Below are 21264 nucleotides of genomic sequence, written 5' to 3' on the forward strand. Positions count from 1 at the left end.
ACCCCTCTCGCGCGAGCAAAGTTGGCTTAACGTGCGAACTCCTTAGCGGAATCGCGGAATTGACACTCGGAATCTCCGATCTCTCGCGAAGACGCTTGGATTTAACGGGATATCGATACTTTGTGCAGCCTCTCAGCGTGGGATATCGCGAATCTCAATCGCGATCGGAGGACACTCCGCTCGAAAGCAGCTCGATACTTTGCAGAATACCCTTGCGTCGTATTGGGAGAAGGAGATCATTTACGCAAATATAAAAATTAATTTACACGACTGTAAACATTGGGACACAAACCGATAAGTGTACTATCAATGCGCACCTCGCGAAATAAATGTGCAAAATGAGATATACATATGTGAAGGCGAAGAGGGAGTGGAGAGAGAGAGAGAGAGAGAGAGGGGGGGTGGGAGGGGAAGCTCACAAAAATATGTTTCCATTCAATGCTTTTTTATGCGCTCGTTTATCAGATTTATCATCCGGTCATCTCTTCGTTCGTTTAACGTTTACTCTACAACCCTGTGGTCGCCCCATCGATTATTCCGCAAAAACCACCGCGACCAGCTTCACGAGTGATAGATAACCCAAGGGAGATAGGCATCGCTCGCTCGACCGTTGCGCTATTATCTCTATTATCTCTATTATACCGCCATCATTTCTCCACCCTCATCCATTTTTAATTCCCTCCTTCGTTCATTTGACGTCAATTTTTCCGGCCGCCATCGTGCGTCATCTCGCGTCGCGGTATCGCGCTGAAGAACTTGACAATCCGTCGACCACAGGACGAGAGAGAGACAGATGGAGAGAAAGAGACAGAGAAAGTGTGTGTGTGTGTGTGTGTGTGTGTGTGTGTGTGTGTGAGAGAGAGAGAGAGAGACAGAGGGAGAGAGGGAGATAGAGGGAGAGCCAAAAAGCCGCGGCTGCGGGACGACGCGACCGCGCGGAAAGCCGACGGTGTCAACGGCAAACGGCGCACGATTAATCAGCTGGGCCATTCATCTTAATGATCGGGCCAAAGCAAGCTCGTCCTTTCATGCCCGCGTCGTATACGCGCGATGTGCATACACACAGCATCGGCGTGCTCCGCGCCGCGCCGCGCCGCACCGCGCCGCGTCGTGCTGCGCGGGTGTCGCACGTGTGTCAGCAGCGTGTTCGCAGCGTATGCCCGAGGGAACCCGGGAGTCGTGGCGGTCTTGGCAGCGTGTCAACCGCTCAAAAACACAATGCCACTGTTTGCCACTGTGGGTGCAGCGCAGCGATGCGCGTCGGCACGGCGCGGCGTATCGCGACGACGTTGTTGCACCATGTCTCGCGCTAAGGAAGAAGTCCCGTTTAATTGCTCGCCTCGGCGATCATCGAGCACGACCTCGCGGTTTCATCCGTCCCCCCTCCCCCCTCTCTCCCGCTCTCTGTCTCCTCCATCACTCTCCGTCGTGCGTGAATTGGCGGAAAAATCGCGCGGTCGTGTTGCCGACTTGACGATTCTTGTGTCGTGCCGTTATCAGCTCGAGCCAACAAACGAGAGAGAGAGAGAGAGAGAGAGAGAGAGAGAGAGAGAGAGAGAGAGGGAGAGAGAGAGAGAGAGAAGCGACTATTTCAAGTATCTGCATAGAATGCCTATTCAGGGCATTCGGCGACGTCTACTTACGGGAGAGGAGTGAGAGAGAGAGAGAGAGAGAGAGAGAGAGAGAGAGGGGGGGGAGAGACGAAGAGTCGAAAGGGTGAGAAGCGCGAGGACGGCGATTACTTGTTACATAACTAACGAGGTGCGCGCCGACGGAATTTATAATGCTGCGTATACGTGGCGCGCGGTATTTCTATAGTGTTTATTATTTATTCAACGGCCGAAATTCACGAACATCTGCGCTCCACCTCCGCGGAAGCAAGAAATTACGTTACAAGCAGATTACAGCGGCGGCCGCGCTCGTTTTCGCGCCGCTTTTTGCGCTGACCCGGCATTGCAAACAAACCGTAAGCAATTACTAATGACTCAGGGAGCGCCCCCTCCGTCCCTTCCCCCTCCACGCCGGCCACGAGAGCGCTGACGTTAATTCGCCGCCATCGCCAGCACACCCACTCGTAAACTTACGATTTCGCGGTAAAAGCAATTATAAACGATATCGCCGATAATTACTTGCGCAACAGACACTCGGTAGATTTTTCTGTAACGCGATGTACGTGTGCGTGTGTGTATGTGTGCGTGACTACGTGCACGTACGTATACAGTAGGCGCATGTACACGTCGACAGTTCTGATTTAGCTTTATGGCGTCGTTTTAGCGATAGCGTAATAAAACGCCATTATGGTCGTACCATTCGCGCAATTTATCCATGTTGCGGTGCACGGATAACAATGTTTGACGACAACGACGACGCCTTTACCGCCCTCGGTGCCCTCGTCGTTGTCGTCGTCGTCGTCGTCGTCGTCGTTGTTGTCGCAAGCGCGCAGTGTCTTTCTCTAATTACATTTTCTACTTCCACCGACGAGGCGCCCTTTTGAATGCTCGCTGCCTTTGACGAGTGACGCGCCCACGCAACGGGCTCTGTGCGCCGCGATGCGCATTGCGAATGTCTGTCGGCACTGTTCTCAAATTATTCCCGTCTTCCGTCGCTAATACGCGTGTGCAAATTGCATCGTCGGGGGATTCGCGGTCGCGAACGGCGTGGAGCGTGCGTTTCGAACGCGCAATGACCGGCATAACAGCCTTGGTGGTGGTGTTTCCCGCGACTAGGTTATTAGGATTCTTTTACTTGCACGCGACAGTTTTCGGTTTGTTAATTATCGATTGTTCAAAGTAGGAAGGGGAATTATCCTGTTACCATGGTGACTTCGCGTTAACGTCCAGAAAAAAAAAAATCCAAAAAAGTTAGGAAATACTAACAAACCTGTGGCGAACGTTGAGACTACCACGCCGGTTTGTACACCGGAAAAAAATGTTTCTTCGATGAAAGTTTTGTTCAATGAAAGAATCTTCTACTGAAGTATGAACGACAGGCACCCCGCTTCAAGTTATCAGAATTCAATTTAGTTCATAAAAGCTACCATCAAAGAGAATCACGTTGATGCTGTCATGAGTGAAATTTCACCCCGGTACATATTTCCTTATTTTAGAAATAAAAAATGTCAAACGAATGCAATTAAGTGTTCTACTGTTATCGAGTATTAGACGAAAGATAAAGAGAAGTTATTGTTCGTAGCGGATAAGTTAATATTTAATAAGAACGAACGTGACAACATTCGCATGAGGTGAAATATTATGGTAGCCTTTAAGGACTAAATGATCAAGATTTCTGTTTAAACGGTATTCCGGTATTTTCAATCGTCAGAATTTCCGAATCACAATCATACTTCATCAGAAAACTGGCTCTTTTGACCATTTTTCTCTGTGTACGTGAACTGAAGCTCGAACTATCAATCTATCACGGCTACTTTGTCGATTCCTTTGGCGATCAACAATGAGTGCATAACGCACGCGTCAGCTGAGAATATCTAGTGACTCTCGATCCAGCAAATGCTCGGGGATTAACCCAAGCTATGCGCGCGATTACGTAAGAACAGAAACAAAGGAAAAAGAAGCGAGAGAGAGAGAGAGAGAGAGAGAGAGAGAGGGAGCAGAGAAAACAGAATTGAAGAAGCATCCGTATCAATCTGATCTCCCCATCTCCCAGGTAGCTGCATCAATTAGCGCGCGACGCGCACGTGTGTTCGCTAAATTGAAAATGCCCCGGTTTTATCACCCTCACCCCCCTCCCCGCCCCGCTGGCGCACCATGAAACTACGAAAGTTCGACGTTTGCGCGTCCGGAATACCCGCACCTACGCGCGTACACACACGCGCGCGCATATGCGCGCTCTCCATGCGAGAGAGAGAGAGAGAGAGAGAGAGAGAGAGAGAGAGAGAGAGAGAGAGAGAGAGAGAGCGAGTTAATAAACAGCGCATGAAATCTTCCATTAGGCGAATCGCTCCAGCGCCGTGCAATTAGCACGAGTCGTAAATTAGATATCGGCTTCCGGTCAAACGCCGCGCCAAGAATACGAGGTTCACCGTCCGGCGGGCTGCGTACGCGCGAATTCAATTTATACGTGGGCATTTAATCGCGCGTCGTGTTTGGGCAGTTTAATCGTTTTAACGCTCTGTCCTCGGCCGGAAATTGAATGTATGCGCGGATTAATTACGTTTGCTCATAATGACAGGATCGCGGGGCCGTAAATGTCGCGTCGTGAAACTCGGTAGAAAGTAACTACCCGATTAGGAAGATTAATCTCTATATCAGCTGCGTGTACGCACCGGAAAAAAAAAAGAGAAAGGGAGAGAGGAGAGAGAGAGAGAGAGAATAAGAGAGCGAGAATGAGAGAGATCTGTCGTTGCACCTTTTGTCTACGAAGAATGTGCTCGCCGATGTCGGTCCATTTCGCGTGCTCGAGCAGCTGGAGCCGAAGAAAGAGGAGGAGAGACGCGAAAGCCGCACGTTGCGCGACGGGCGCGCCAAGACGCGCGTCGTTGTCCGCTATTGAAAATCGCGTTATCGATGCCGAATTCAGCGAGGAATCGGAAATGTGCGTAATAGAGGTGTGTTGGCCGCGAATCTGAAATTCGCGCAAGCGGTGCGCGATCTCGAATGTTGGACGTTTACCGTCGATTCGCAGCTCACCATGAGGAAACAGCGCTCGGACAGAATGTCGCGCAAACAATCATCAACGCGACGTATCGCTTGCTCACAGCACTCACCTTGATGCTGAGCCCAATTAATAAGCGAAGGGACGTGCGCCTTGGAACTGGAGTAACAGTCCTCGAAGCGCCCGGACGAGTCCAGCCCAACAGTCTCGTAATTGGCTTTAACTCCGCAGAGCAGGGCCGTCGCGCATGCCGACGATTCGCCGACTTGGGCGTCCATGTTGTACGTCTGGAAACAAGATAACAACGACTAATTGCGTATTTTCGCGTAATTGAATCTCGACAATTCGGTATAAAGCCCTGGACTCGGGGAACGCAATTTTTACCTTCACACGGAGGCGCGCTCTCTCTTTCTCTCTCTCTCTCTCTCTCTCTCTCTCTCTCTCTCTCTCTCTCTCTCTCTCGCACGCGACGCTCGACCCGATTCCTTTCGCGATATTCGTTACTAATGAGAGCGGCATTGTAAGGGAAACACTTTCGAAAATAACTAGATATAGTTGCAGATGCTGAGAGAGAAATATAACCAGACACATTGATATAAATTTCAGGTGAATAATTATTTGCAGACATAGATACTATGTGAGCGTATTTTAGTTATTTTTCAAGCACGTGTTGAAGATAACAAATTTTTCTCAAAATTCTGCTGTACATTCCACTGTACTTTGTAAATTAAGAAGAATGAAAACTATAGATGTATATAGGCTTTGCTCCCAAAAGCAATGTAAAGAACTTAAATTTTATAAATTGTATTTGCATCAACTACCGCAACTAACGCAAAATCTTCGACGGAACATAACTGTCTAGTGTAACTCTACGTGCTCTTTCCGTAGTTTCACTGCCATTCAAATACTGTTCGGAATTTGAGAATTTTGCCATGGAACAGATAGTTTTACGTGATTATGTAAGAAAGAAAATTTATTTCCTGAAAATTTTAAAGATGCTACTCATCCTCAGTCGATAAATCGCAGAAGGATGGAATCAATTGCAGGCTCAATTATCAAACTGGAAAACATAACTAATTAGATGCAGAAAAAAATGTCTGGTCGAATGAAACAATTTTCCAGCGAGATATGAACAATACAAAAATTCCAGTTGAGATTACCAGAATTCAGTTTAAACAAGATTTCCGGTTGACTCAAGCAAAACACTCTGGTCTTTGCTTATAAAAATTTCTAAATTATTCCTATTTCATGGTAAAACTGCTTCATTCAACCGAACATTCTTTTTCGTGCAAACAAAGCTACACGAAAAATATCTCAATATTGTAGTTATATGCAACAAAGATACGATCGCAACACAGAAGGAGAATACTCTCGATATCCGGAAATTAAATAACGAATGCGAATAGCCTTCGCCCCAACACGCACCTTGTCACTCCCGTTTCGCAGCGAGTTAATACGAACACAGTCACGTGAATAAGACGTAGCGACGTGCATGACATGCGTCGTGACGTCGAGGCGACGTCGAGGGAGGAATAATAAGTCGCGAGGTAAAGAGGAATTCCGACGTAAGTGGACATCCGCTCCCACGCGCGTCATGACTGGCGATTCTCTCGCAACGGAGCGAAGAGATGCGAGGGACGAGAAGAGTGTCAGCCGAGCTCTGTAGGAGCCGCCGCCAGTCGCTTTCAGCGTTCTGAGCAAGCACTGCAACCAAGCAAATGGACATTTCCGCCCGTTGGCTCACTTCGCGGACCTGCGCCGAGCTTTGATGAAAGCGGCGGCTGTACCCTATTACCCATTTGCCGGTTATTCGCGGAGGGAAATTGCGCGAGCCCGTCGTTCCTCAAACTCCGCGGGGATTAATAAAAACGACCATTTCGCGGCACGCGAGACGAAACGAGGTGATTTCGCGTTGGGTGACGTTTACCTGCGGATTTTCGATGCCTTTAACCTGACAAGACACAAAAAAAAGCTCGACGTGGTCCGAAGAGTATCAGCTAGACTTCGTCGACGTTCTTAAAAAATAACAATAAATTCATCGCAAGTATATTCCGCAGATATTTTTTTAAAAGAAAATAATAATAATCATCGCGAGTATGAACGAGAACCTCTCGTGGATATTTTTAAGAATATAAAATAATAATCGTGTATAGCTATACGTAGAAATTCGGCCGACCCTTTTCTCCGACCGTTTTCCTCCGCTGTCTGTCACGAATCGATTACGTCTGTCAGTATAATCGGTCCCGATTTGCACGCCAGTGTAAGAGCGCCAGCTGGAACACACAGCCGCGCGCATAAATTCCCGCGGCATTATAGCAGGAATACGGCGCGCCGTTGCGTAAAATATCGCTGACATCGGCGACGGTTTTCTTATTGTTCGACAAGGGCGTTCGGATATGCCCGGCCCTCGTGCCGCCCCCGGGCCGCCCGCTTCTTCGCATACACTTCGCATAGATCGGCCCCCGATTGATTCGCCTGAGTGTGTGTCGTCGTACTGCCTATTTCGGTTCCGCCGAGTCCCATTCCGACGAGCGCCGGCCGGGAAGAGCCGATTACCTGCCGCGCAAGAACAGCCATAAAGCACACTCGTCATTATCATACCGAGCGCTATGCATCGCCGATTCAAATACCGTTATGGATTAACTGCGGTAGCGATACGACACGATCGATCGCCAAGTGGCGGCAAAGTAGGACGCCCGAATCCGCGAAATGCGCGGCCGGCTCGCATGGCCGAGGGAGAATCGTGCGCGCCGGGCAAACACATCGCAAAACGCCGATATCCTGCCGACACGAAACTGGAAGGCAACGGGACGTACGCTTGCTTGTTGATATTTGACGACAGAATTGAAAACTCGAGAACCATACTCGACCGCGCAAGAAAAAGAGAGAAAAGGAAGAGGGGGAAGAGAAAGGAAGAAGAAGAAGCAGAAGAAGAAGAAGAAGAAGAAGAAGGAGAAGAGAAAAAGAGGAGAGGTAGGGTAGTCGCCGAGAGACGCGGATATTCTCCTCTCCCAAAAAGTTCATCGTCGAGTTTTTCCACTCGGAAATATCGCACACGCGGATTATCGTGTGCTCGGCTGCGCCACGACGATTGGTATTATCGATAATAACGGAAAAATAAAACGATAGTAGAGATCGCAACGATAAGGCTAAAATTTGCAGTTGGAGAGTCGCGTAATATTCATGAGGCAACGTTTCTTGGAAAATGTTGGGGAATCTTACCAGGAGAGCGTTATTAAGTGCCGATTCATATCCACAAGCTTATGTCCACAAGCATTGGACTAATATTTCCATGGATAAAAATAAATAACGATCCATGATGCAGATAAATAAATAAATATATAAAGAGATCCGCAAATAAATAACGTATATAAATATTAAATTAATTCCCCATAGATATTGGATTAATGAAGAATTTTTTTTATAAAAGCAAAGAGCGAAAATCCGAAAGAATTTTCTAACCAATTCGAAAAAAACATTTCCAACCAGAATGTTATAATTGATAAAAATATCTTTTTTTTTCATTGTCTATCCGCGCAATGCACCATTTCCGCGTTACCGGTGCATCGGATATAACAAACGTTAACGTCCCGCCGCGGCCGGCTCGGAGTTGACCCACCTCGCTGTAGCGAGCGTCGCGGCAATTTCCATCTCGAATACGCATTACCGTTTGCTCCATATTTGAGCATTTTGTGTCGCGTATCCGACACGCGGTATTCCCCAAAAAGCGCTCAACAGCGAATCGCGGCGCGACCTACAGCGCGATATCGAGTCAGTTCGACAATATGTGCTCAATAAGACGCATAGAGGTGTCGTAGATTATCGTCGGCGTTATCGTCGGCGCTTTTATCTGGCTTTTTCTCGAGGGTGCGAACGATAAGATAAATTTCCAGAGAGAGAGAGAGAGAGAGAGAGAGAGAGAGAGAGAGAGAGAGCGAGGCGTGCGTGTCTTTTCAGCGGGCAGTCAGGTGAGAGAGCGTCAGCGATCGGGAAAACGGTCGACGGATCGTTAGGAAATATCCGACCGGAGAGGACATGCAGGCGGACCACGAGTGCACTCCGAAGCCGAAACAGCGGAGTGTTCCGCTGTCGGACCAGCCGCAACGGAGCGTGCCGGACGGATGGCCATTCAGTAGAGCAAAGTAAGCACCACTTCGTCACGTCGTGACCGATATAAAACTCCGATATGGAAGTGTGCGCCCGCCGGTAATCGACATGCCGACATACACCGCACTCCTCTTAGCTCGCTCTCGTGCTCGCCTCGCTTGCTTGCTTTTCGTCGCTTCTTGCTGTCTCTTCCTCTCCTTCTCTCTCTCTCTCTCTCTCTCTCTTCTCTCTTTCTCTCTCTCTCTCTCTCTCTCTCTCTCTCTCTCTCCCCCCCTCTCCCTTGATCTCCATCTATCTCTCTCCTTATCTCTCTCTTGCTTCTTTTTTTATCACGAGAGAGTCTACGTCAGGCTACGACCCGCCTGGCCTCTCTCCGATACACACATACACACACGCACGTGAGCGCGATACTTTTCTCATTTTCACCGAGAGCGAGAAGAGGAGGGGAATAGCCCTCGCTCTGGGCTATTCCCCTCCGACTCCTCATTCGTCTAAATATTGCCACGTACTCGTCAGCCGCGCGTAAAACGTATCGCGTAACACGCGCTATTTATTTATCAAGCTTCGGGCTCTTGCATCGTGTTCTCTCTGCTCGAACGAAAATATTTTTTTCCCTCGGCTCGCAACGCAGTTCCCGGGTCGCAGTCGCGAGGTCCCGTCCGGTCGCTCGCTCGTCTCTGTATCTTGAATCGATCAGCTGCAGCGATAGACAGTCCCGCCGCCAATCGCGATTACCGCGCGAAATCGAGTTTATCACGCTCGCGAGGAGAAATACAATCGAAGGCGCATTACAGAGTGTCGTTATCTACTCAGGAGCCCCACTGCTACAACGAAGTCGCCTCGTCTCATCCTTTTTCTATTTTCCCCCCTCCCCGCCCCCCCAGCGCTCCCTCCCCTCTCGTCCGGCCCTTATCGAGACACACGTGGGAGCGGTTCCGCGGGCTGTTCCAGCCCGATCATTCTCGCAGCTGCGCGCATAACGCGTAGCCTGACGCGCGCTCGTCGGATACCGGTCTACCGGGTACACCGCGGGTCGAAAGGGGTGGTACACCCCGGTGGGGTGAATTTATATTCATAATAGCGTCGGAGTTGGGAGGCCGTTAGGCGCAAAATGTTTTAGAGCCCGAAGTAAACGCCGCGGAGTCCGCGGTAATGCCGGTAATGCTCACTTCTCCCACGACGAACATTTGTCTCGTAATGGCCACCGGCTCACCGCGTTTATGACTAGTTTGTAAGCGCCCCACGGTGGTTTTGTCACATCCGACCTGTACTCTCCCCCTTCATCCTCATCTCCCCCCCCCCCGGCCACTCCGCCGACCCGCCTCGGTCGGTCGGTCGGTCCCTCTTGCCGACGTCCACGTGTTTCGAGTATCCACGGAGACTACATGCGTATGTATTTGTGTGGAGGAGCAAGTAGGATGCGGAGGGGTGAGGGGGGGGGGAAGAGGTGTGTCATTTCCATATATTCATCAGGGCATCCATCCGCGAGCGCCGCTGACGATGACCCTCTCTGTGCTGGCTGCACTTGAGCGCTTCGCGCTTCAGCTCTTTTTCCGCCCGTCTTAAAGTTTTAATCGCCTCGCCCGCCGTCGCGGGTTTTCTATTTTTAACGATGAGACTTTTAACGAGATTAATCCTAACGAGTACAAGTGGAATTACGGCAGCGCGGCAGCGAACGCTGCAGCCGAACGCAGTTCAATCCGCGCAGTTACGATTCAGCGAGAAGTGGATAAATAAGTAAATTATTCGCTTAATATTCGCGAACGTTGTCCGTTGCGAGACGGCGAGATAGCGGGCCGGGCCACACGTTATCATGTTCCTCGGGATCAGGCAAGCGCAAGGAGAAACGCGATAGCGGCAGATAATTGGCGAAGGTGAATGTTCGTCGAGCAGTTAATCCGGCGATAAAAAGATAAAAGCGCCTTGACGAAGCGCGAAAGCGCTGCGCGGCAGACAAAGCGGCGAGATATCAATGACGTGTATTTGGCGCAGAAACGCTGCACACACCGCACGCACACACGGACGCGTATATTCATAGCTACACGTGTGTCACTTGTCGCGGACAAAACGTCGCGAATATATGTTGCTTTGTCACTGCGGCGTGCGGCCTGACTAATGGCACACGGCGCGCACGAGCTGTCTAGCGATTGTCAGTACGCTCGGGAAGTAAATGATTCCCCGTCGCGGAATAGGTTGAATCGCGGGACCAACTTTTCTCGTAAATGGATCAAAACCGTGCCACGGGACCGCGAGTGAAAAGAACGCCGCGGCGCAGTGATCATCAATTTAGCATACGCCGACTGTCGCGGATGCAAAAGTGTCTCGTTAACGTCTGACGACATCGTCGCGCTTGCTCAAATTAGCGACGCCTAACAGAAATATATATCCACCGTCGGGGCGAGCGAAATGCGACGATTAAATAACGATAAATCATCATCATCACAGCCGGATCACTGCACGGTTATTTTACAGTTACAACACAATCTCCTTGCGGCGGACGAGGAAAATAAATCATGTAAGGCGAGCGAGAGAGAGAGAGAGAGAGAGAGAGAAGGAGAGGTGAGAAGCATCCTGGGTACGGCGCTACCCGACTAGAAATTTTGATCAGGTTCACCTAACATTGATAAGGACCTAGTAGGGTGAATGAAAGGTAATCCTAAGTAAGTCAGTCCTTATAATGTCTTAACGACAAAAGAGTAAGAAAGACCTTTATAAGGTTATAATGATTGGGTCCACATTAGGACCTCCTTAATATATCAACCTAGTGTATGTTATAATAAGCTTCAGTTAATCGGAGATCTTACTCATTGTACCTAATATGATTTGCATTATCAAGTTTTAACAAAACAATTTTTGAGTGTTATTTGCAAATATAAAGATGTTTGCATTGAAAAAACACTTCAGATCACTTGAATATATTTGTAAAATGCTATAGAAACTATCCTCTTTTCAGCAGTCAATAAATAGTTGTAAAATTAACGTGACATGCAACTTTTCTCTTTAACACAACTTTATGTCTTGTCACCTTGTGATACTTTATGATCTTATGATATTCATTTTATGTTTCTTTTCCGAAATATTTTACAAGTATGCGATCAAGCGATCTAAAATATTACTTCATGCAAATATCTTTTTATTTGGAAATGACATGAAAGAATTTTCAGCGTGTCATTTCTTATTTCTAATGTCATCATCCAATATAGCCGTGGCGAATAATCAGGAGCCATAATTTGAAAAAAGGATACGTAATAAGGATTCCATGAGGTAACTCAATAAGGGCCTGACTATGAATCCTTACTAAGGTCCTGATATCCACGCTGCGTTACATGACTTACTAGGTTACCCGATAGTATTACCTTATTGGGAGCTGATGTCCAAATGAGGTTAACCTGATCAGGACCATGGGATAAATTTCCAGTCGGGTAGGAACGAAATACCAAGACGATCGATCGTCATCATTTCGTGTCCGCGTATAATTACGAGTACAATGAAAACAAAAAATAATAACGAAGAATTCTCCTCCGATCTCGATGTTTCTACAAATTGATCTAATTTGTTTTGCGTGCCACGCCTTGTACGCTCGCAATTTGTCCTGCTTCCGCAATCTACCGGAATTAAATCCACAGATCCACAGCACAGCGGCACACATACAATTGCAGGTGTTTAGTTAAAATGTTTATTCCAATTTAAATCGCGCGACGTTTAGTCGCAATTCCCGAGGCCCCGGAAGAACACGCGTTCAGCCACGCGAGGTTTAGCGTCCTTTTAGCGAGCCTTAATAGCTCGTTCAGTGCAACGGCAAAATGCGGCCGATCCCGCTTCCGTCTGCTCGTGCACTCCACGCAATCGTCCAATACCGCAGATTTACTTTCGACCGGCGTAGTCGACCGATCCGGAACAATCGTAATCGCGGCAACTCTCGCGAAAGTTGGATCGCACGTACGTGCGACTCGAACGGACGCGGCGGCGGGAAGAGCCGGGTTGCCGCGCGATAAAACGCCGCGGAATCGCCGCGACGGCGGCGGGAGTTCTCGATTGCGGTGCGAGTTGAAATTAAATTGTCTGCGGTATGATCCCGACCCGGCTCCATCGGCTAAACAGGATATCCATCTGCGTGAGCGTACGTGAGTGGAAAGTACGAAACAGACTGGCGCACTTTGCGCGAGGAGAGCGAAGGACCCGCCTTCGCCTTCGCCTTCGCCTTCGCCTTCGCCTTCGCCTTCGCTTTCGAGGAAAGAAATACCCCGATATTTCGCCCGAAACCAGCTGCAAAGAGGCAAAACATTGCAGATATACTTCTCTCCTCTTTCTCTCCCCCCCCCCCGCCCCCTTTGTCATCCTTTTTCCCACCCGCTCTCTCACTCTCTGTTTCCCTCTCCTCAGTCTATTTCCTCGCCCTCTCTCTTCATTTCTCCGTGCGTTCTTCGCGCCATCCATTTGCTCACGATTGTCCTCAAGTCCGGATCTTGCAGCCATCTACCGGCTAATTACGCCGGACCGTAACGCTAAATGCTACTGGCGTTTATTTCGTCCGCAATGTGCGCGTGCTCGTCCTTGTTTGTGTGCGCCAGTGGACGCGCGTGCTTACGCGAGGTCGACTTCTTTCGCACAAAGGTACCGGACAATTATAAAGAACAACGGAAATTCTTCGCTTCCGTATTTCCGCGAGCGAACGCATACCGAGACAGAAGGAGAGGATTCTCGCGGCAATTAGTCCATCGAGGATGGATCTGCCAGCCGGACGCTCCTCGAGTCGCTTATTTTTCTGTATTTCCGCGGAAAATCATCGAGCAATCGTCGCTCCTTTCGCCCGCAGATCCTTCTATTCAGCTTCTAACGAAGACATCGAAATGTTCTACGTGTAGCGGTGTGACCAATGAAGATCGATGAACGAAACGTTGATAATGATTCCGACATGAAAACTTTCCTTTTTTCTTTTCCTTTTTCCGAGAAGGGAAGAAGAGCGTCTCTCTCTCTCTCTCTCTCTCTCTCTCTCTCTCTCTCTCTCTCTCTCATTCATATCAATCTTATTCACTCGCCTCTAAAATCGACCAAGCCCGCGCCGCGTGTTTCTGCACGAGTGCCTGCTTGCGTCATTTTCGAGTAACATCGATCGAAACGCATCCTCTTAACGCATTCAACCGATGCTCCGCGCAGGTACACGTACGAAAGCCAAAAGCCTGTCGAAATCAGTCTCAACCCGCACGCCGAAGAATACAACATGAACCACAAGAGGAGAGGAGTGGCGCTCGTGTTGAACCACATTCACTTCGAGAGCATGAGCACGCGCAAGGGTTCCGAGAGGGACGCCGAGAATCTCCGGGCGTCGTTGAGCAATCTCGGATTCGACGTGCAGATCTACACCGATCCGACGATCAAAACTATATCTACGGCTTTGCATGAGAGTGAGTACCTCGCGCTGCCGTGTAACGCGACCACTCCGAGTCGTCGCGCGCTTTGCCGTCCGCCCCGGCAAACAGACGAACGGAATGCGATCCCCGTCCCGCTGGAATAATGAAGGTCTTCCGTTAACGTTCGAAAAAATAACGGAAATGCGAAGAGACGATGTCATTATTTCCGGCCATTTGCGATATTGCACACTGATGCAAGCGTGTCGTTAGCAGCGTCGTCGCTTCCTATTTTTCTGCTACGAGCGGAGCCGCGTTCCGTCTCTGCCTCTCTCAATCTCTCTCTCCCTCTCCCTCTCTCTCTCTCTCCCTCTCTCTCTCTCTCTCTCTCTCTCTCTCTCTCTCTCTCTCTCTCTCTCTCTCTCTCTCTCTCTCTCTCTCTCTCTCTCTTCCTTCCATCATACAAGATAAAAGGACGGCAGACTTTTCTCAAGAGAAATGGAGAAAGAGGGAAAAAGAGAGATGAAAAGGAAACAAAGTGTATCGAGGGACCTGCAACTTTAACTTCGCTTTAATTTTCATCACGGATTCTCTTAAATATTCAGTCTTCTTCCCGACTAGGAATTTTGATCAGATTCACTTAACATTGATAAGGACCTAGTAGGGTGAATGAAAGGTAATCCTAAGTAAGTCAGTCCTTATAATATCTTAACGACAAAGGAGTAAGGAAGACCTTTATAAGGTTATAATGATTGGGTCCACATTAGGACCTCCTTAATATATCAACCTAGTGTATGATATAATATGCTTCAGTTAATCAGAGATCTTACTCATTGTACCTGTAATATGATTTGCATTATCAAGTTTTAACAAAACAATTTTTGGGTGTCATTTGCAAATATAAAGATGTTTGCATTGAAAAAACCCTTCAGATCACTTGAATATATTTATAAAATGCAATAGAAACTATCCTCTTTTCAGCAGTCAATAAATAGTTGTAAAATTAACGTGACATGCAACTTTTCTCTTTAACACTACTTCATGTCTTGTCACCTTGTGATACTTTATGATCTTATGACATTCATTTTATGTTTCTTTTCCGAAACATTTTACAAGTATGCGATCAAGCGATCTAAAATATTATTTCACGCAAATATCTTTTTATCTGGAAATGACATGAAAGAATTTCCAGCGTGTCATTTCTTATTTCTAATGTCATCACCCAGTACAGCCGTGGCGAGTAATCAGGAGTCATAATTTGAAAAAAAAGAACGTAATAAGGATTCCATGAGGTAACTCAATAAGGATCTGACTATGAACCTTGCTAAAGTCCTGATATCCACGCTGCGTTGCATGACTTACCAGGACCCGATAGTATTACCTTATTGGGAGCTGATGAGGTTAACCTGATCAGGACCATGGGATAAATTTCTAGTCGGGTTCTCGACAACTTTATTCTCCGCTTTCTCGGCAAGATGTTCCACCGCGCGTACCATTCCGTCGTGTGTCTAATCTCTCACGCGAAGCCCAATTAGATCCCGAAAATTTCGCGAGAAGACGACACCCGATGTGGCGGTGCAACTCACGAGGAGGGCCGATAATACGCGCGACGCTCCAGCCTCCGGTCGCTTAACTTGACAAATGGCCGCATAGCGCCGCGAAAAATGCACAGAGCGGGTCTCGAGCTGCGCTGATAATTATCTGCAAATTGTTTGCAGAGCCGCTTTGCCGGGGGCTCGTCCCGACGGTTAACGCGAAGCGGATAATGATGTGCCGACCGACCGATGAGAGGCGGGCCAGCGCGGCGAGAGAAGTTATACAAACATTTTACGACAGAGCGAGCTCATTAAACGTCTATTCGTCGCAGTGAGCCGAGTTGCCCGACAAATAACTAACAAAGCAATCTCGCGAATACGGCTGCGGCAGGTGCCGCGGAAGGTGAGGCGGAAAGTCCGATGATTACGGAACTTCGTGCGGGATAAGAAAAGTTTTCGGCTCTTCTTCGCCCAGACACGACGCGACACGATGCATTCTATCAGGCCTAAGGCGTCGTACTTATTTATCGCCCGTTGCTTATCGCCGTTGCACCGTCACGCTCCGCGTACACCACGCCGTGCAATTATTTTCGCAGCAGCAAGCCAAAAAATAATTCGGCTGTTAGCGTATGGCGAGTTCGACTGACATGCGCTCGCCCACGCACTCTGCTAATGGCTAGAAACTATTTTTTGTGTTACCGCGCGCCCGCGCGTTCCGAGCGCGTGTTTTTATTATTGTCCCAAGCGCGGGATTATACACATTGCTTCAAATACAGTGCTATTGGTAATCTCGTCGGTGCTTATACGTGCAATGAGCGACGCTTCACTTCAAAAGCGGGACCTTTGTGCGTGAGTCGTTTATTCGCGCGATATTCTCTTTTGTCAGCACGGCACATATAAACAGGTATATGTGAGAAATATATGCCATAGAAATGAAAATAATTGCATATTATTATCTGCAACTCTTTACATTTTGCATGCTCTCTTAACGTTTCAAAAATTTCTCAGTTTGCATGCACGTGAGACAATTGGTTAAATGTATCCCGATTAAGACGGAAATGTCGCTGGAGGATAAATAATGTTTTAAGAGAGACACGTTACGGCAGATGTTTATAGCAGTTTATATAAACTGAAATATAATATACTTCTTTTTCAGAATATTTTCATGAACGAATTTCAATCATGTCTCGAACTTTTGTTTATCCTCATTAATATTCTCCTTCCTCATTAATATACAGCATTTCTTTCTCGCTGAAATTACTACAAGTGCTTAACCAAAAAATTTATTTAATAATATAACTTTTGCCGCCACGTTTGCTTCCAGTTAAATATATTGTACATAGATTCCGCACCGTTGAAAAGTAATCCAATCGAATACTAAGTACTAAGAGAGAGCGCATTTAGCGCGTGCTAGAATATCCAGTCGAATGCGCCAATAATTAAGCGAGCATTCGGTAAAACAAAATGAAAAATTACAGCAGTAAGAAGTTCGACAAGAATCAAGCGTGGATGTTAATGTATAATTAGGTAAACTTATTTTAGCGGGATAAAGTTAAGGTAAACGCATCGATTTTCCTCGCCAAATTTTTCAGTCAAGTTTCGCCGCCTAATGAAATTGAGGCGATATTTCTTCTCATGTTTTAAAGTCGGAAATTAAAAATCAAATACTTTCTCACCACTTTCAGTCTCTTATATTTCACTTTTATCATTTATATTTTTTTATCATTGATAATCACAAAAGTTAAAGAGAGAAAAAGGTGGTTTGTACTTAAAGTTTGCGCTTGAAGATTCACGGACGCGAAAGAATTGATAACGCGGTAGGTCGGGTACGATAATCACGCCGAGCGATTCGGTGAGAGATTTACACTCACCTAAACTTTGTTTCTTTCGAAAAGAAATTTTTTCAACTACACGCTAGCGTAGACATTTGGCTTCAATTGGCCCACTTGTCATATAATGCCGATATAATGATCGCGATACAATCAATATAGCTAACATATTATCAATCTAATAATTGAATGCAGAGAGTGAGCAGTATAACGCAAGAAAAAAATAAAAGATATACGTAGGCAGTCTGAAAAGTTGTCGACCTGACACATACGTGGCATTAGAAACTGTCAAACTATAATTGTATCGGAAAGTGGCATCCCTGATACAAATCTATGTAAAATTTTATTCGATCTGTCAAATTATTCGAGTAGTAGCACCAGTTGAAAACGCTTTGTGCAAGATGGGTGCCGCATTTGCTAACAATTGATCAAAAACGCATTCGAGTGCGTATTTCTCAAGAGTGCTTGGCACATTTTAATCGTTTTAAGCAAAATAAAATAGATTTCAAGCGTCGTCTCATAACTGTTGATGAAACTTGAATCCACCACAATACACCAGAGCGAAAAGAACCTTCCGGAATCACACTTTAATGATGGTATTGAATTATTGGAAAAACGTTGGAATAAATGTATTGAAGTTTCAGGAGATTATATTGAAAAATAAAACATTTTTCACGGCAAAAAAAATTCTTTTTCATTGTTAGGCCGAGAACTTTTCAGACTACCCTCGTAGATTCCACCAAGATTTTAAGTGGCGTCATCAATTTCAACTTGTGTCATACCGAGGACGCAAGCGGCTAAAACACAAAACGGGAGCATCGATCGATCGAATCGGCACAAAGAAAGCGAGAGAGAGAGAGAGAGAGAGAGAGAGAGAGAGAGAGAGAGAGAGAGAGAAGGAAGGAAAGGGAGAGGGAGAAAGACAGAGAAGGAAAGTCGTATATTGACATAAAAATGCAGCGAATCGCCCTTCTCTGTTCCCGCGGAATACAACTAAAGCACACTCCCCGTCACTTTCCACCGAGAAAAACAGGGCCAACTACGCGGCGGAGGGCGGCGGAGGGCGGCGGAGGACGGCGGAGGACGGCAGAGGGCGGCGGAGGACGGCGGAGGGCGGCGGAGGGCGGCGGAGGACGGCGGAAAAATCCCATCGGATTCTTTCTCGCCGCTGGACTACACGTATTCGATTACCGAATCGAAGGTATCGAGCAGTATCGGAAGAGCGTCCATTTACTTTGAAAAGCTGCGGCCGGCGCGTGTTATAACTACGCTGTCACATAAATAAACCAACCGGCTCCGTGTTTTGCTCGACTACCTGCCGCTACTCCCAATGCTTTAATTTTGTCTGGCAGCGTTCCACGTAAGCCGAGGAACGCCGCTCGTCGTTCTCTCTCTCTCTCTCTCTCTCTCTCTCTCTCTCTCTCTCTCTCTCTCTCTCTCTCTCTCTCTCTCTCTCTCTCTCTCTCTCGTTTCGCGAGTTTCACGGACGCGAATCGACTGCCGAACGCGCACCGAACTTTTCAATCGACGCGGCCAGCGCGCGCGTTGTTCCGCCGCTCGCTGCAGCTCTTCCTCCTTTTTTAATCAGCTAACAACGCGAGAGGTACAACGCGCTGCGCCGGCACACAGCACTGTTTTCCTCTTTCGTGTACTAGCGACTCTTGCTACCCGTCTAAGCTACCACGATAAATGTACGTGCCGATAACGTATGAGAATCTGTGCGCACGCGCGAGCGCGCACGCGCGTGCGAGGATAATTATTCGTGAAATTTCAACTTTTATCATACCGGACCGCCTTAAAGTCACCCACGCGTATTTCATGCGTGTGATTCGACGAAATTTAGAAAATCGAGAACACGATCGTGTCGAAGTTATCCGTCTTGTACGATCGTGTCGAAGTTATCCGTCTTGTACGAATATTCGCCACGCCGCTGTTACGTGAAATCCGGGGGGCAGGGGGGAGACATAAAGTTTCGCAGCGCGACGGGATGGCGTATCGGGTTTCTTCCGCGCGGAGGAAGCACATACTTTTCAAACTCCATTTAACAAAGGCTATGAAGGTAATTACGAAATGGTCACAAACCAGGCGTTAAACCTGTGGTCGCGCAAGAAAAAGACGCTAATATATACACCGGCCTGCTTCGCGACGTATTGACCTCGCTTAACAAGCGTTCAGCGCGCAAAAGCTTGTAAAAGACGTTAAATTGAAAAACAAACTTAAATTAGCGGATGAAAGTGTCTTTTTCTCTTTTCAAGGGGGGGTCGATAAATTCTCCTTCATAAGGAACAAAGTATACACACATTTCCCAAACACCGCCCGACTTTACGGCGTTACGGCGCATAAACTCGGCGCTGTAATGCTCAATAAATATTGGAATTTCGCGGGGTGACTCGCGTTAAAAAAGCCACCGTTTCCGGCGAAAAATTCGCCGAAGGCGCGCGAGCGAAGGCGCCATCGGCACCGATAATTGTCCCATTAGTTCCGCGAGTACGATTTCGCCGCCGTTGTCAAACGTTCGCGTTTCCATAAATCCCACCCCTGCCTCTGCACCGGCTAGTACTTAGAAACCGCTTCATGTAATTTCTCACATCACATCGCGCGGTTTGCCGCGCACAACAAGCTTGTGATAAAGTCAGGAATAAAGCTGGACCGACGAGCCGCCGCCGCCGCCGCCGCCGCCGCCGCCCAGACAATCAACGAAATCGGCGAACGCAACACGGCGCTCACGGGCTATTTCCCTGTTTGTTTTTTCCGCAACTTTTCCAACCGTTCTTTTTCCCTCCCCTTCTCTCTCTCTCTCTCTCTCTCTTTCGGCGCGTTCGCTCCGCGAAAAACAAGTTTCTGGCCGCGATATGTGTGTATGTGCACGTGTGTGTGTGTGTGTCACCGCGGCAGATGTTACAGTGCGAAGTAACGAGTCACACGCGACGACACGGGGGGTGCCCCGCATCCCTTGCCGACCTAGCCACAACCCTCCACTCTCCACGTCTCCGCTCGTCTTGCGCTGATGCGCCACGCCGTGTTCCCCAATCGGGAGATATTGCGGCGGAGAGAGCAAACATTTGCACCAAGCCCGCGGATAGAGGCGCGGCCCGCGAGCGCGCGGCACGATGCGCCAGCACGTAAAGTACTCCCGCTGTTTGCCGACACTTTTCGGCGAAAGCGCGCGACGCGCGGCTGCGGATCCGATACGTACCTTGACAAGCTCGTCAAGACCTGGCGCTCGTCTTTATGAAGGTGCACCTGACAGCTTCGCGCGGCGCCGCAGTGTGCAACGCTTCGCTCGTGCTTCAATTGTACTTGGTTTGTCTTTTTTCCTTTCCTTTCTCTCTTTTCTCCTTTTCTTTCTCCCCACCCTTCATTATATTCTCTCCGTCTGTCTAGATTCAACGCGTCAAACGCACCTCCGAACACTATGAATATCTCACTGCCGATCAGGGACTATCGAGGAAAGGAAAGACGAATAGAGGGGCGTTCCTTTTCTTCCCCTTCTGTGTCTCGTTTATCGCGACTCTTGTTAGACGAGCGTGTCACAGTTTGGCGAAAGTGCACGGAGCAAGTCGGTGCACTTTTGTTCCATTTGGTGATCTCATTCTACCGTGTGTACTCGCTCTCCGACAGTAATTGCCATTTCCCTGTGTCGCCGCTGACAACTCGCGCACGGAACGCGGCTTCCTCGAGCGCTCGTATCGTGTGCAATCGCGAAAATTCGAATGAGAACACTTTGAGCGAAGAGCTATCGGCGGCGCTGGAGAGAACGAGAGAGAACGAGAGAGAACGAGAGAGAACGAGAGAGAACGAGAGAGAGAGAGAGAGAGAGCCGGATAGCATTTT

General features: G+C 48.0%; 2 protein-coding genes across 3 annotated transcripts in view; one reads left to right on the plus strand and one right to left on the minus strand.

The window, feature by feature from the left end:
• The window catches only part of LOC105185030 (alkaline phosphatase), a 214952-nt gene that overhangs the window by 63317 nt on the left and 130371 nt on the right, over positions 1–21264 (minus strand). The window contains exons 1-2 of one of the 2 annotated variants that reach the window (XM_025302020.1): positions 6037–6547; positions 4724–4898 (exon numbers count right to left, since the gene is read on the minus strand). In XM_025302020.1, coding sequence (XP_025157805.1) covers positions 4724–4898; positions 6037–6207 — 346 coding nt within the window. In that variant the 5' untranslated portion in view covers positions 6208–6547. Of the gene's footprint in view, positions 1–4723; positions 4899–6036; positions 6548–21264 lie in introns of those variants that run through there. The other variant, XM_025302019.1, reaches the window with a different exon arrangement.
• The window catches only part of LOC105184990 (caspase-1), a 44554-nt gene continuing 31377 nt past the window's right edge, over positions 8088–21264 (plus strand). Inside the window, exons 1-2 of the mRNA XM_011144149.3 lie at positions 8088–8753; positions 13876–14123. Coding sequence (XP_011142451.1) covers positions 8647–8753; positions 13876–14123 — 355 coding nt within the window. The 5' untranslated portion in view covers positions 8088–8646. The remainder of the gene's footprint in view (positions 8754–13875; positions 14124–21264) is intronic.

Source organism: Harpegnathos saltator, unplaced genomic scaffold, assembly GCF_003227715.2.
Source record: "Harpegnathos saltator strain DR-91 unplaced genomic scaffold, Hsal_v8.6 scaffold467, whole genome shotgun sequence".
NCBI lineage: Eukaryota > Metazoa > Arthropoda > Insecta > Hymenoptera > Formicidae > Harpegnathos > Harpegnathos saltator.